Source organism: Eptatretus burgeri, chromosome 16, assembly GCF_056783735.1.
Source record: "Eptatretus burgeri isolate ZD-2024b chromosome 16, Ebu_testis_v1, whole genome shotgun sequence".
In the NCBI taxonomy this organism is placed as follows: Eukaryota; Metazoa; Chordata; class Myxini; order Myxiniformes; family Myxinidae; genus Eptatretus; species Eptatretus burgeri.
The window spans coordinates 12,131,519-12,148,048 of record NC_140976.1 but is presented as its reverse complement, the minus strand read 5'-3'; the positions used below and the strand labels follow the sequence as shown (position 1 = coordinate 12,148,048).

The 16,530-nt window shown below is 45.8% G+C and overlaps 1 protein-coding gene across 1 annotated transcript in view; it reads right to left on the bottom strand.

Annotated features, from left to right (window-relative positions):
* The window catches only part of LOC147010525 (uncharacterized), a 93,101-nt gene extending 77,426 nt beyond the window's left edge, over nt 1-15,675 (bottom strand). Inside the window, exons 1-3 of the mRNA XM_085860384.1 lie at nt 15,540-15,675; nt 13,520-13,618; nt 13,348-13,410 (exon numbers count right to left, since the gene is read on the bottom strand). Coding sequence (XP_085716510.1) covers nt 13,348-13,410; nt 13,520-13,608 — 152 coding nt within the window. The 5' untranslated portion in view covers nt 13,609-13,618; nt 15,540-15,675. The remainder of the gene's footprint in view (nt 1-13,347; nt 13,411-13,519; nt 13,619-15,539) is intronic.
* Between the last annotated feature and the right edge of the window lie 855 nt (nt 15,676-16,530).

Here is a 16,530-nt window from a genome sequence, read left to right as displayed (position 1 = left end):
CTCTCTCTCTCTCTCTCTCTCTCTCTCTCTCTCTCTCTCTCTCTCTCTCTCTCTCTCTCTCTCTCTCTCTCTCTCTCTAGGTTAGTTCTTCTGTTTACCTTTATTGCTTCAGCTTTATTTGTTTAAGTTTTGTTTATTAAGTTACATGAGGTGTGTTTTTTTTTTATTTATAAAAGTTTTTTTTGTGAATGAAAACCTCAGTGTGAGGTCTCATAAACGAGCAGTATGTTTTTTTTCATTGCCAATAAATTTGACAAAAAGGGGGTCATTTTTTCCTTAAACCAGGTATCCGAAAAAAAATATTATATTTACCACGTGAACTACGATAAAAATATAAAAGAGCTAGATATTAATAATGGTATATAATAATTTTTATGCAGGGGTTCCCCGATAAATGAAAACTATGAATTTGAAGTACAGGGTGAAAAATAAATACCTGATGCATTTTAAACTTGTGCAAATTTTGGAAAAAATGTTAATATTTATGTTCTTTTCATTTCAAATTATGTGGGACCCTTGCAAGATTTACTAAGATGGAGGAGTGGACAAATACCGAGAGAACAAGGATCCTGGAACTGTACTTTAAGTGTGGTTCAATCATTCAGGCTCAAAGAGACTTCAAAAGAATTTACAATGTCAACAAATGTCCTTGCAGGAACACAATTTTTTAAATGTTTTTTTGTATACCTTGTCGAGGCTCGTGTAAGAGCTAACACACAACGCACAGCACGGGGGGGGGGGGCATGAGACAAGAGGGGCGGGAGTGGGAAGGACAAGACAGTGGGGAACAGAGACATTAGGAGATCTGTGGAAGGGAGAGGGATGGGGTGGGGAACATGGGGAATACAAGATGGACATTGCAGGGACTTTCAGGAAGGAAAGCAGGGAATTTGAAGGAGGTGGGCTTGGGTGGATTATCGGGGGTAGAAAAGATCGAGGATTTGGATGGAGGTTGATAGGTGGTGGTGAACAGCTGTTTTGAAGGCCTGGAGGGAACAATGGGATTGAATAGAGTGAGGGAGCTGAGAAAGGTGTGAGGCAGGAGCACCAGCCAGAGGGGAGAGCAGTTCTCCATCAGGCTGCGGAAGAAAGCTTTGTAAGTGGTCAGGAGCTCAGGTGGGCTGAGGAAGGACTTTGCACGACAGATAATTCCCAGTCGGCGACTGGCTTTGGAGGCGAGGTTTGAAATGTGGCTCTCCCAGGAAATTTGCCATTTGCCTCCAGCAGGCTTCAGTGTCACCGACGTATCTGGCTGTCTGATAATACTCTCATTTGCCAAAATGAGATAATACTGATAATACAATGCTCTCATTTGCCAAAATACTTGTGAAACCGCCATTGCACAAGCCACACCTCGCCTCCTCCAGGACGAACTACAAGTGTTCATACACCTGACATGCATGAGGTTGAACAGCCTCGTCCGAACCGTTTAACAATAAAACTGTCCCAAGCATCTATATACATAGTTGAGCTGTGTGTGTGTGTGTGTGTGTGTGTGTGTGTGTGTGTGTGTGTGTGTGTGTGTGTGTGTGTGTGTGTGTGTGTGTGTATGAGTGTATGTGTGTGTGTGTGTGTTCTGATTTACCGGCTACACCTTTTGACCCACGAGGCTCAAACTTGCCATGAAGCCTGTTCATTCCCCTCGGGTGGTTTTGCACGATAAACCACCCCCCTCCCTGGTTTCCCCTCCCCTTCCCCAACCCCCCCTCACCTACCCCAACCAACACCACATGTGCTTCCATGTACCGGGTGCACCCTTTCATCCATGGAGCTCACTCACACTTGGCATAAAGAGTGCCCACTCCCCCAGAAGAACTCCTGCCCCAACCCCCACCCCCATTACACCCTTACTGTGTATGTTTTTCTAATTAACAGTCACATCCTTTGACACATGGTGCACAAACTTGTGTTCACTCTACCCAGGATGGTTTTACACAAGAACCTGCTTTTCCAAAAACGCCCAAACCCCCCCCCCCCTCTCCACACCCCCACTCACCTACCTAAATCTATGTAGACTAAATAAATCTACTGCACATACTGTAGACTACATTTGAGCTGCAAAGCACGAGATGGAGGCCAAGAAGCTGATTAAAATGTTCAAAGGTACCCCCATTGACAATCGATGGATTATGCCTCACCACCCATATCTGACATGGAGGTTTAACTCCCACCTCAATTTAGAGCTATGCAACAGCATAAAGTCAATCAAATATGTATTAAAGTATGACCACAAGGGTTGTGATACGGCCATCGACAGACTCCAATGTGATAAGCCAAGAGATGAGGTGCGGATTATCAGACTGCCAGATACGTCGGTGACAATGAAGCTTGCTGGAGGTTGTTTGAATTTACAGTGCATAGGCACAGCCCTACAGTGATCCCACTACAAGTTCACTTGGAGAACGGGCTACGGGTCATCTTCACTGAGAAGAGTGCCAGACAGAAAGCACAAGAACCACCCAAGACCACCCTCACATCTTTCTTTGACCTTTGCATTTTTAACAGACATCAACAAGGGTCAGTCCAAACTCCACATCAGCACGAATGATTTTATCAACAGTTGTTGTTGCACCACAACAAATGTCCCGTCTCATTTGAAGATATGACGACAGTATAATGGATCAACGGTAACATCGTCAGAGACGAGCTGTTCTTTTAGGCAATTTTTGCATGCAAGAAGCATAAGAAAGCTGTTCTCCATCAATGCTGCACTCACTCTTCGCCATCTTGCCATCACTCACAACTTGTGACCTTGGAGACCCATCCATGCTGTGAGAACAAAACAAGCAATGCGTGGCGGAAGATGCTCCATACGAACATCGCTTAAAGGCAAGGCAGCCAGACATGGATTACAATGACTACATTTTCAATGATGCACTCACGTGTCTGTCAGACACTGTGGAGATAATGGGAGGCCAGACGCTGTATGTGTATGGATTGCCGATTCCGGAGTGACATCAAAATGAAAACAGACTAGCGAGAGAAATTCTTCGAGATAAGTCTTATGACTGACCGCATCACACTTATTAATCATGTTGAACAAACAGAGCCACAGCTTACAGACGACCAAAAATGGTTATTACCCTCGCCAAAGGAGAGGATATTACATTTGGGTCCATTTGTTTGTCCGCACAGAACTTTAGTGTTTTTCTTCGCAAATGCTTGTCGGATTGAGACCAAATTTTCACTATATTTGTGACTACTCATGTAGAATGTTTCAATGATAGTTATGATGTCATAAGTCACGTGGTGTGGCAGCCATATTGCAAAAACCGAAAAATTTTGCACCTCTGTATCTGAAACGGCACCAAGACAAAAATTGAAACTGGAGAATCATGGGGAATAAGAGTGATTTTTAAAGACATCTGAGATGCCTTTGTTATGACATCATCATTGCATATGTAGAACGCTACATGTGATCAGTATGAAAATTTTTGAGGGTCATGTGGGGATAAAACGGTCCATAGAAAAAAAAGATTGATGACATCATTGGTTATTTGATTCGGCAGCCATATCGTTTCAAAAAAAAAAAAAACCTTCAAAAATCTTCTCTGAAGTGGCTGATCAGATCAAGGTGAAACTTTACACGTATGACCGCCTATCCATGAAGAACAAAAGGTTCACACATATAACGTCATAGGTCACATGGTTTGGCAGCCATATTGGATGGAAGAAAAATATTAAATTATGTTTTCTCTGGAACTGCTTCATCATTCGATGTGAAACTCCACAACTATGATCCAGTAGTGATGGGGAATACATGTTTTAAATTTCAACTTGATCAGATGCATGGTCTGGCAGCCAGAATTATTTAATTTTTTGATCTGGGTTCTTTTTAGGTTTTTTATTTTTAGCCGCGTCTCGCGTAGCAAACGCTGGCTCGAAGAGAGCTCCGCATTGTTGTTGTTTTTTTCTTCTTCTTCTGGTGAAGCAAAACCTTTAGGACGTGGCTCTTGGACACATTTGTCCTTGTTTTAATAAGGCTCACTTCGCTGTGCCTGGATGGGTTTGAGGGAAGAGAAGGAGCAGCTGAAATGTGAATCCCATTGAGGTTCCTCCTGAGGAGCTCATTTTTGCTTTTTGCTTCTTTAGGTTCTTTCTCATAATGCCAATGCAGGATTGTACCTATTTGGTCTTCCATTTGACTTGATTTGAATTTATTTTCATCCCATTCTAAATTCAATTGAATAATATTCAATTATCTTGCTCACCCTCTCTCTGTTCTATTCACCCTCTCAATTGCTCAAGGTCATCTGCCATCTGCTTGGAAATCAGCAAACATTACTGCCCTGCTTAAAAAAGGTGCAAAAACAGATCCCTGCAACTACGGACCAATCAGCCTTCTCCCAATCATCAGCAAGGTTATGGAATCCATCATCGCTTCAGACCTTAAATCCTTCCTCTTCTCCAATGGCTTGATTTCCGATCATCAATTTGGTTTCAGACCAGGTCACTCTACGTTGGATATGCAGCTTCTGCTCTCCCAACAATGGATGGAGGTCCTCAATGCCAGCCATGAAATCAGAGCCATATCCCAAGACATATCACTTGCTTTTGACACAGTCTGGCACCCTGCCCTGCTCACCAAACTCTCTTCCCATGGTATCCAAGGCCATCTCCAATCATGGCTCGCACACTTCCTCTCCTGCCGCAGCCAACGTGTGACCCTAAATGGAGTTCTCTCATCCCCTCTTCCTGTCCAGGCTGGAATTTCTCAAGGTAGCGTTCTGGGCCCTGTTCTTTTTCGAGTTTTCATCAATGATCTCTCCGACTCTCTGGAAAATCCTCTATCTCTTTGCTGATGACTCCACCCTCTGCCGTATCATCAGTCATCCCTCAGACCAGCAAGCAGCAGCTTCTTCGCTCACTGCTGATCTGGATAAAATCACAAACTGGTCCAATGCGTGGAACATGTCTTTCAATCCTGACAAATCTCACACTCTCACTAAGTCTCTCTGAAAAGACCGTTTAGAAAATCCCCCCATCTACTTCCTCAACAATGCTCTGGAAGAAGTCCTTTCATTCAAGCTTCTGGGTCTCACTATCTGCCATGATCTTTCCTGGGAAAGCCACATTTCCAACCTGGCCTCCAAAAGCAGTCGCCGACTGGGAATCCTCCGCCGTGCAAAGTCCTTTCTCGGCCTACCTGAGCTCCTGACCACATTCAAAGCTTTCGTCTGCAGCCTGATAGAGTACTGCTCTCCCCTCTGGGCTGGTGCTCCTGCCTCTCAACCCGGCTTCACACTGTGGAAACCAAGGCATTTCGGATCATTGGTATCTCACACGATGAGGCTGAGTCTTTGGGCCTCTCACTCTCTCACCGCAGGCAGGTCGGTGGTCTTTCTGTCTTCTACCGTCTCCTCTTCAGTCCCGCCCTGCTCTGTCTGCGATATGTCCCCCCCCCCCCCATATTTCTGCAGGGCGCTCAAGACCCGTCAACAACCCCCTTCTGGTAAAAACTACCAAAATCATGAATGACTGCTCACCTTCACTCTTTTATTCCTCTTTTTTTCCTGCCTTTGGAATAAACTCCCTCACTCTCTGCAATCCCATTCTTCCCTCCAGGCCTTCAAAACAGCTGTGCACCACCACCTATCTTCCCCCATCCAAATCCTCGATCTTTTCTACCCTTGTTAATCCACCCTAAACCCACCCCCTTCAAATTCCCTGCTTTCCTTCCTGCAAATCCCTGTGGTGTCCATCTTGTATTCCCCATGTTCCCTGCCCCCATCTCTCTCCCTTCCACAAATCTCCTAATGTCTCTGTTACCCACTGTTTTGTCCTTCCCTCTCCCCTCATGCACCCTCCCCCCTTTAGCTGTACATTGTGTTAGCTCTCATACGAGCCTCGACAATGTATACAAAAAATTATTATTATTATCTATCTATAATTCCAGCAATCTCTGTGTGTGTGTCTGTCTGTTTGTCTGCGACCGCCGTTTCTCGACGACCACTGGTCCGATCTCATTGAAACTTGCCAGGAATATTGCCGGGGACCCCCGGATGTGCCTTTTCGAGGTTTGATATCGATCGGATGAGCGGTTCCCAAGTTACGGCCATTTATCTGTCGACCAATGACAAGACACGGTGCTATGACATCACGAATGAAGTCACAATTAATATTTATTTATTTATTTATTTTTGCATGATTGGCGGTCCGATCTGATTGAAACTTGCCAGGAATATTGCTGGGGACCCGCTGATGTGCCTTTTCAAGGTTTGATATTAATCGGACAAGCGGTTCGCAAGTTATGGCCATTTATCTGTCGATCAATGACAAGACACGGTGCTATGACGGCACGAATGACGTCACAATTAATGTTTATTTATTTATTTATTTATTTATTTATTTTTTGCACGATTGACGGTCCAAGCTGATTGAAACTTGCCAGGAATATTGCTGGGGACCCGTGGATGTGCCTTTTCGAGGTTTGATATTAATCGGACGAGCAGTTCCCAAGTTACGGCCATTTATCTGTCGACCAATATCTGCGAGAGAGGGGGACGGGAGAGGGGGGGATGAGAGTGGGGGCAAGAGAGGAAGGGTGAGACTAGGGGGATAGAGGAGGGGAAAAAGAGGGGGAGAGAGAGGGGGCGAGAGAGAGAGGGGGCGAGAGAGAGAGGGGCGAGAGAGGGGGGATGAGAGTGGGAGGGTGAGAGAGGGGGATGCGAGTGGGGGGCGAGAGAGGGGGGGGCGAGAGAGAGGGGCGAGAGAGGGGGGGCGAGAGAGAGGGGCGAGAGAGAGGGGCGAGAGAGTGGGGCGAGAGAGCGCTGCACATACTGGCACTCACCTACGGGCACGTACCTACGGGCCCGCCCCTACAGGTCCGTACTAGTATTATTATAATAAAAAAAAAAACCGTCATGGGTCAGGGTAAGGTGTCCAATCAAAGCAGGGTTTCATCAAAGCAGGACGTTTTGGTACCCAGTCATCACTGCCAGCAGTTATAAAGTGGCAGTTTTAATTATATATTTTATTAATTACATAACACACCAGTACACAAATGCCACACAAAACGATACAAACACCACACAAAACAAGTTCTGGTGAGGGTCTGCAATCTAATAGTGCTGTTTTTTTTGTTTATAACAACATGATGGCACATATAAATTCTGGGATAGGAGGACTAATCTTCTTGGATGCTCCTGGTGGCACAGGAAAGGCTCCTCGTAAACCTCATTCTCGCAAAAGTTTTTTTTTCCAGTGGTCATGTCCCATTGGCAGCTGCAGGCAGTAGGATTGCTGCCCAGGTTCATCAAGGTGGACAAACAGCCCATTCCTCATTTAAAATCCCACTCAAACTGACAGGCACAGAAATACCAATGTGTGCAAAAAAACGTGGCTCAGCTTTGGCATCCCTCCTTCAGAAGTGTAAAGTCATCTTCTGGGATGAAGCTACAATGTCACACCGACTGGCAGTGGAAGCTGTAGTCTAGACCGAACACTGAAGGACATCCTCAAGATCGAGCAGCAACCTCATGGGTGGGATTTTGTTGGTGTTATCAGGAGATTTCCACCAAACTCTTCCTCTGTGTCATCTTCTTGCATCTGGCAGCTTGGCTGCTGGGTAGCTATCATTTTGTTGGAGTGTGACTATGCCACTGATGCAGTGTCCCCCTTACCAGTACACTGGCACTCATTTCGTCGACCTCGGAAGGATGACAGGCTGAGTCAACCCCACCTGGTGTTAATTCAGCAGCCAAGGGGGCTCGAACTCAGGACCCTAAGATCCTAAACCAGCTTCCTCTGTGTGTGGTGGTACAAAAGCCAAGGAGATTGATGCTTGCCTCAAATATTCACATCTTTGGAAGCCTATGACAACTCTTCGTCTGACAACAAATATGCAGTCATTCCTTCACGGTGAACGCAATGCAGATCAATTTGCAACGCTGCTGTTGACGATTAGAAGTAGTCAAGTGCAAAACATTCATAACATATTTCATCAGTATACCACAGAATTTGGGGACCATTGCATCTTCAGACAAAGATCTTCAGTCGAGGATGTATCCAAACTTACTGCAACACGACAAACACATAGAGTGGCTGTGTGAACATTCAGTACTTGGTCTACACAATGATTCAGTAAAAACCTTGGGAACTTCTACAGACCTTCCCAGGGCAACCCACTTCACATGATAACCATGACTGATGATGAACCAGTGATGTAACCCACAGAGTTCCCGAACAGCTTCGAGCCTTCAGGAATGCCACCTTACCATCTCCTTGTGAAAATAGGAGTGCCCGTCATGCTGTTACACAACCTTGACCCACCAAAGCTTTGCAACGGAACTCGACTATTCATCAAACAGTTGCTGCCAAATTGCCTAAATGTCATCATCGCTACTGGACCAAACAAAGGAGAGCAAGCCATGATTCCAAGGATACCGATCATCCCATCAGACACAGGCTTGCCTTTTTAACTTTTGGCGAATTCAATTTCCGATCAAACTCTGCTTTGCTGTGACTACAAGCAAATCTCAAGAACAAAGTCTCAAGATTGTCAGCATCCCATTCACACATGTCCAGCTGTATGGCAGGGGTGGGAAGCCCCAAGGGACTACGTATACAAAAAAAAACTAACCCCTTATTGCCATTGAAATGAAAACGAAACGCAATATTGTTTACCAGGAAGTTCTTCGTGACATGGTCAGTTGCACTTTATCCTCTGTCAACATTGCAGTCCCTCATTTTCATTGCGTTACACGTTCGTTTTGACTTTGCTGCTCTATTTAGCAAGTGGTTACGTGTGTGTGTGTTCTGATTCACCGGCCACACCATCTGACCCATGGAGCTCTAAATTGGCATCAAGTGTGTCCATTCCTTTCTGATGGTTTTGCACTTTGAACTTCCAACACCAAAAGCCTCCCACAACCCCACCAATTTCCATCCTCACCACCAAACTCAGGTTCACCTGGGTGACCAGGTATCTCTCCCACTCATCTCACCAACCAACGTAGAACGGGTATTTCAGCTATACAAAGTTGAACACAAAGAGAAAATCCCTTTCGACTATACTGAAGGATGATTTGCTTCAGTATAATGGAAGTGCTACACCTCGTGCCACTGCACCCAAAACGGCACCAAGGAAAAAATTGAAACTTATCCTTTGGAGCCTTTTAAAGTTCGGAACCCTTTACAGGAAGCGCTACGCCCAAAAAGCACTGCACCTCGTGCCACAAACATGCATGTGAGCATGGACACAGTCCCGTGCGGTGAAGGCAATCCGATTGGCCAGAAGAATTAATGACCGCAGACCGACCGAATATGCCCAATCAAACAATGTGCGAATGGAGCGAAAACAGAGGGACGCCACCAGACCAGGGGATGAAGGGACAGCCGCGGGGCCAAAGGCAAGACTGATGGGGATGAAGGAGGGATTGTCGAAATGATGTTTGGTGAAGGGGATTACTGTTGGATTGAGAAAGGCAGAGAGGGGAAAGGAAGATATCACACCAAGGAAACACAAACTAACCAACGCATGCCAACCAAACAACTCTCTGACAAGGGGCCAAAGACAATCTACACAAAGACTAATGAAACTAGAAGGGCACTCAATAGAGCGCATATCTCTGCCCCGTAATGCCTGATCCACGAGAACATATCTGGCCCAATACATTTTTGAGATATTGTGCTATACTGTATATCGTTTTTGAGCCCAATCTCTCAATGGTGAAGAATCATTTTAAAATTCTAGTTGTTGGATCCGGATTCAGATCTTCATCAAAATCTAATCAATTCATCATGGTCAAACACCCAACTTGTCCACCAAGTTTTGTCCGAATCAGTCCACAACTTTTTGAGATATCGTGTTATATATCGGTTTAGCCCTATCTCTCAATGGTGAAGAATCACTTGAAAAATTCTAGAAGTCAGATCCGGATCGTCACCAAAATCTAATGAGTTCGTTCTTGTCACACACCGAACCAGTCCACAAAATTTAATCTGGATCCGTCCACAACTTTTTGAGATATCCTGTACAAAGACAAACAAACAAACAGACAGAAAAGAATGAAAATAACTTCCTTCACCTTCGTTGACGCATGTAATAACTGATTCTCGGGTCTCCTATGCTTCCATTATACGCAGCACCTCTGCCCCCCCCTCCCCTGGGCTAAGTTTCCAAAACCATAATAATATGTTGATACCTCAAGTCGAAGTGCTTTGCCATGTATTGCTGACCTACTCAGATCAGGTACCTACTCAGATCAGGACTTTGTTGTTGTTCTTTCGGCTGCTCCCGTTAGGGGTCGCCACAGCGGATCATCCGTTATGATCCGCATACTGATTTGGCACAGGTTTTACGCCGGATGCCCTTCCTGACACAACCCTGGTCGACTCTTACGACACAGGGATAAGGATTGGGTTTCGCCATGATTCCAGTCTGCCCTACACCCTCTCATAGCACGGCCCAGCGCATAGCTCCCGTCCTCAAACGATCCTCCAACCCAAGCCTCCGAGTAGCCGGATTACAGGCGCTACGCCCGGTCCCTCCTGACTTTTTTAATTGATATTTTTTATTGTCATTCTTTTTGTGAAGTTAAGACTCATGATAAAGCTAGAACACTGAATGGATCAGGATGCAACAGAACAAAGGGAACAGTAGAAAGATGGGGGAAGCACCAACAGCAGGGATGAAAGACAAAATCGAGGGAGACTTGGACAAATAAGGGATGTGGGGAGGAACGAGGGATTTGGGAGGATGCACGGCGCAGACAAAATGGATATAGAAGCAAACTCTGAGGAAGGAAAAATTGGAAATCTGGTGGGGGATATTGGTGAGGGTGCACTTGTGATTTGCATTTGTTTTTCAGACATATTCATCCACAAGACTCTTCTTCTTCTTCAATAGCAACCGCAGGTTTTTGTCCCTTCTTGTTGGGTCGGCCAGTGGTAACGGTTGTGGCCCAAGTCTTTCACGGACCGGGTCACTAGCCCTGACGTTTGATTGGCATGAATTTAGACTTGTTCAGGTCACCAGCGAAACCTTGACATCTCGTCACAAAAGACGTGATGGGATCTTTAACACCCACCCACGCCCTAAGCGCAGCCACATGGTCCTCCAGCTTATGTCCTTTGCATGGACGGCATACACATTTATGCACCACTCCACTCCAGGAGCAGATCCAGAAATATTTTGGGTGGGGTGGGGGGTGGGTTTACTTCAGGTTTAGATATTCTCATATTGTGAAATATACCACCTAGCCTTATTCAAGTCAATGTAATCGTCGAGGAAAAACCGGTTAATCTATCCAGAGCGAGCAGTAACCGACCATAAATTTACTTTCTCCACAGGAAATTTTGGGAATATCAAGCTCTTTGACGAAAAGGCCTCAGGCCTGTCACTAACTGATTCTAAAGAAAAGCTGAAGATTTTGGAATCTTTGTGATGGATCTTTACAACAACAATGTAAATACACAAAATGTTTCCAATACAAATCAATGAAAATATCGAACGGACAAGCACAAGATGGGGTGAAATGACCCCGAGCACTAAACTTAAACTCGCCATTGTGGATCATGAGATCATTAATTATAATAATGGACGATGTAGCCACTAAAACGTTGAATTACCTGATGAAATAGTTCAGGATTGTGTTACGACCTAGCCCTTGGGTAGAGGGCTCAGGGTACCGCCTATTGCTCCGGAGGTCCTGATTGACGTTCTCGGGATACCAATACGTACCCCGTGTGCGGTCGCGCTGTATAAGCAGTCAGATGTGACCGAGCGACGTTAGCATCCTAATGCTGATGCCAATTCACACCCCACACTCTTAAACACACAGTATCGTATGCAAATCCAAGGATGCAATACAAAATTCAAAACAGAGGAACACATGCAAATCTTTTACTCAGGACAAAGAAACACAGGGTATACCATGAAGCAATGAATAAACCATGTTAGAAAAAATGAATATAATAAAATATATGCAGTCGTAATAATTAAGAAATAAAAGGACAGACAGGCACCAAGACAAAATGGACAAGACAGACAATTCCACGGCCCACCAGGTATTCCTTGCTAATCCCAAGGGGGCAGGGAGGGGAAGCAAAATAACAAAATAATATTTGCCAGGATATACAGAAAATAATGTCTGAAGAAGAAAGGTGGGGGGAAGAAGAAGAAGAAGAAGAAGAAGAAATCAAGCCTGTTTGAGTTGACGTTCCAACGGCCTCGCCCGAGCCACAGGCCACAAGTCTGACACTTCACTACCACCCCTCTCTCTATGGAAGGGTTCTCAAACTTCGCCAATGAACGAACCGGAGCAATTCCTGCAACACCTTGAAGCCACAAGTTGCTTCAGGTCGGCTTGGGTGACACTCTGGAGGAGGAAACACTTCTGCTCCCCCTTCGACCAACGTGTCCCAGTGAGGCTATCCTCTACCTCAGTGTCTTCAACACATACGGTGCCTCCAACTGGCGGCCCTCGGAGAGATCACTCAAATCCTCAATGAGGTCTTACAGTCCAGGTCTCTCGTCACTCAGGCCAGACGGCGCTTTCTGCATTCATTCCCGCCTTTTTCTCTCGCCCTCTCGCCAACTTTACACCCGTGGCACCCGCTCACACCTTCATTTCCTCTCCACCATCTTTGTACTTTTTTACTTTTTCTCACCCAAAAAACCAACACAGCTATTTTTTGCACAAGACCGCGTGAAGCCACGAAGGGGTAATATAAGGCAGAAGGGGGAGTTAGGTCCCGTAGCAGAAGGATCGAAAACAAAACAAGAACAAAAAGGAAGAAAGAAACCCATCTTGAGAACCACAGCACCCATGGCAAAACCAATGCAATTCCACCCCCCCCCCCCCGGTGAACGTAGCAATTGTACAACGCTTTGCTGTCGGACACGATCCCAAAAATGATGCCTTTCCCTTTGGAGCCAAAACCAAACATTGAGTCGCAGAGATGAACAAGGAACAAGCGAAGAAAAGTATCACAGCTCGGATGAAATGCCGAGTGAAAGCAAAAGACGCGCGATTGCCGATTGTCCAATGATATCTCGTACAACGATAATGTGACATAATTGTAAGAGTGGAGGGGAAGGGGGGATTCATGGTGACCCCCCCCCCCCACACTCCTGGATCCGCCATTGAGCCTTCTTCATGCAAAATAAGAGTGAATATCAAGATTAAGATTCCAATGCAAGTTGGAAGGCTCACTGGTAAATGCACATAACTCAAAGATATCCAACAACACTACAACCTCCAATCAATGACAGAGATAATAATTAAGGAGCAAATTGAGATAAGACAGGGTGAGCTTTAACTTTCCTTCAAGGGATACCATATTTCTTGTTTGTGCGTTTCATGTCATGATATCATGAAGGGATTATTTTTTCTCATTACTTACACAATTTGTTCATCATCCCCACGTTGCTTCTTCTTCTTCTTTTTTTTCCATCTCCACCTTTGCCTAAGTTGAAAGACATTGAAAAAGTCAATACATTGTACATGTTCATAGATATATCAAAAATCAGGTTAAAAAAAACAACTGAAGATGAGGAAAGATGAAACTTATTTACTTCAGTCGCTTCCAAAAAGTTGTTTTCTTTGGAGAAGCACGTGGAGTTGGCTGATTTATATCAGAACCTCGTGAACCAGATTGGTTCATCTTCGTTTCCCTGAAAAACAATATCCTTTGAAATCTACAATTTAATAAAGGTGTGGTAAACTGAATATCATACACATACTCCAATTTAATAAATCTTCAATGAAACAGACAAGGTATGTGATGCATGGGGACGAGGAAGTGAAGTGGGGGGGGGGCGGAATGAGCAGGGTACAAGAGGTATGACGCTCAGGGCCGGGGACACAGGATCGGCTGGACGAGGGAGGAGGGTCGCACGGGGCACGGGAGGTGGTACACGAGGGCATGGGAGGTGGTACGCTCGCGCCTAAGACACACAAGGCTGGAGAGTGCGACACGAGTGGCTGGGATGTGTAGGGCCAGGTCAGGGTGATGCACGGGGAGAGAGAGGGCAATGCGCGGCCTGAGGAGGTGAGATGTGTGGCGTCAGGAAGGGGTGAAGCACGGGGCCGGGTAAGGGTGACGTACAGGGACGGGGAGGCTGGATGAGTGTGACTGGGTGTGGGTGAAGCGCAGGGTCGGGTAGGAGGGACATGCGGAGCCATAGAGAAGGGAGATGTGGGGCCGGAGAGGTGGGCGTGATGAGATAGATGTGCTCGCCTGGAGAGACAAAACATGCATGGTGAGAGAGACAGACATGCAGGCCTGGACAGGTGAGACACGTGAAGCAGGGCACATGTGGCCGGAGAGGCGGGATGTGTTGGGTGGAAGAGTTGGACAAGTGAAGTGAGATGTGCCCTGCCGGTGTGGCAAGACATGCCAAACTGGGGCCAGAGAGGCCGATACACAGGACTAAAGAGGCCGGGCAGCTGGGCCCGGACAGGTGGGACACGTATATTTGGGCGGGACTGAACACGTGGGGAGAGATAGTGAATGAGGTTTAAAAATTTGTTCATTCCTCATCCAACAAGCTTCACTCCCACACCCACCCCTGAAAGTAAAGACAAAATCCCTTCTCCACACTCCTCACCTTGTGAATGATTTTATGTGGACAAGGAGCTGATACTCCAGGTCCCCTGCCTTTTGGGTGGTATGGGGAATCGAGCTGTGCAAGATGAAAGATAAATGTTGAACGGTTTTTCAAATATTGTGTACACAAAAGGACATGGACGGATGATTGGTCGGCGGCCGATTGGTGCGTTGGACGGAGCTCATTTTCATGTCCCGACCTTGTTGGAGGGGGAAGAATAAATTGATCTGTTTGATGACGTCACGTTTACTGAATGCAGGTATTATGGGATAAATGGTCTCCTCCAAGGTTTCCTTCATATTAGTTGACAATATTGTTCACATTTTATTTTCAATGAAGATGAAAAATCATAATTATTTACTTCACATACTTCACAATCCCGGTTTGTCTGTTCTTCCCCACGTGCCCGACATCTCCGAACCCCACACATCCCTCCTCCACGTCGATGTTCGGGTGTTCACCGACACGATGTGCGGTGCAGGAAACGCGGGTTAAACAGGGCTGTGTTCACTTCCCAAGTCTCTTGTGGAGCGCTTGCCAAGCCGCTTAAGCACTCCGTGGGAAACCGTTGCTAAGGAACGGCTGGCCTGGCAAGCGCGAGCGAGCTGCTCGGTTCCTGAACACGGCCCGGGATTCCAAATCGTTTTGTTAACCGAACGGGATCACGAGTTCTGATTGAGGATTGAAAGATGGGATTCTTGGCTGGATCGCGGGTGTGGAGACAATGTTGTGGTTCATTCACGTTTACCTCACTTTCCGTGGTAAAGGAATCACAACCACAACCTCCGACTGAGTCGACAAGGAATAAATACATTTCGTGTGTCCGTAATGAAGGAGATATCATCCCGAACCTCACAGAGAATATCGTTAAAAGTAAATAATTACACTTACCCGTCCACACGGCGCGGAGAATGTAAAAATAATTAATTACTTTCCACACGGAAACATTAAAATGTCCAATTCACTTCGTGTTGTGAAAACATACGTGAAGAAGAAGACTCTCGTCGTTCTCTTCTCCTGTGGTAATAAAATGGCCGAGTCTTGTTTCACAGACACAGCGTTTTTACACACGAAGGCGTCGAAATCACGTCCGTCAAACGAAGACGTCCATCTTGGTCGGACTGAATTTTCCCACCAATTGTGACGTCACCCTTTTGTTGTTACCACGTGGGGTATTTGAGTCACGTGACCCTCCCTCCCCGTGTGTACGTCACAATGAGGATTCGAAGCGTGATCAGATCGGATTCTCAATCTTTATCAGGGTTATTTATCGTGGGGAAGAGTTTCTGCACCTACTGCTTGATTTCGGGGTTGGGGGAACCAGGACATGATTAAACATAATTTTACTATTTTTATTAATATTAAAATAATAAGGTTGTTGTTTATTCAAATTTGATCTTCAGTAAATCATACTCGGTTGTAATAGTTGGAGTATCCCTCCGTTGTGAGTTTGGGAGTTCTGTGGTTCGAACACCCCAACCCTGACTTGTGATGAAGCTTTTTTCAATGGTCGGTGCCCCCCCCCCACCATCCCTTTTAATTACTGAGCTTCAAGAAAAGAAGCGGCACGGACCATTTTTTAAATGTCGTCGACATCTATTGACTATTATTTATCTTATGATTATTCCATCTGTCTCTTCGATTCTTCGATATTATTATTATTATCATTATTATTATTATAATTAATATTATTACCTATCTATCCATTTTTTTGTCCAATCACCACTGGCCGATCTGTTTGCACGTTTGGGGAGGGGCTTCCCACATTCAGGGAGGGGCTTCCCAGTTCAGGGAGGGGCTTCCCATATTCAGGGCGGGCTTCCCAGTTCAGAGAGGAGCTTCCCAGTTCAGGGAGGGGCTTCCCACATTCAGGGAGGGGCTTCCAACATTCAGGGAGGGGCTTCCAACATTCAGGACAGGGCTTCCCACATTTAGGGAGGGCTTCCCACATTCAGGGCGCGGCTTCCCACATTCAG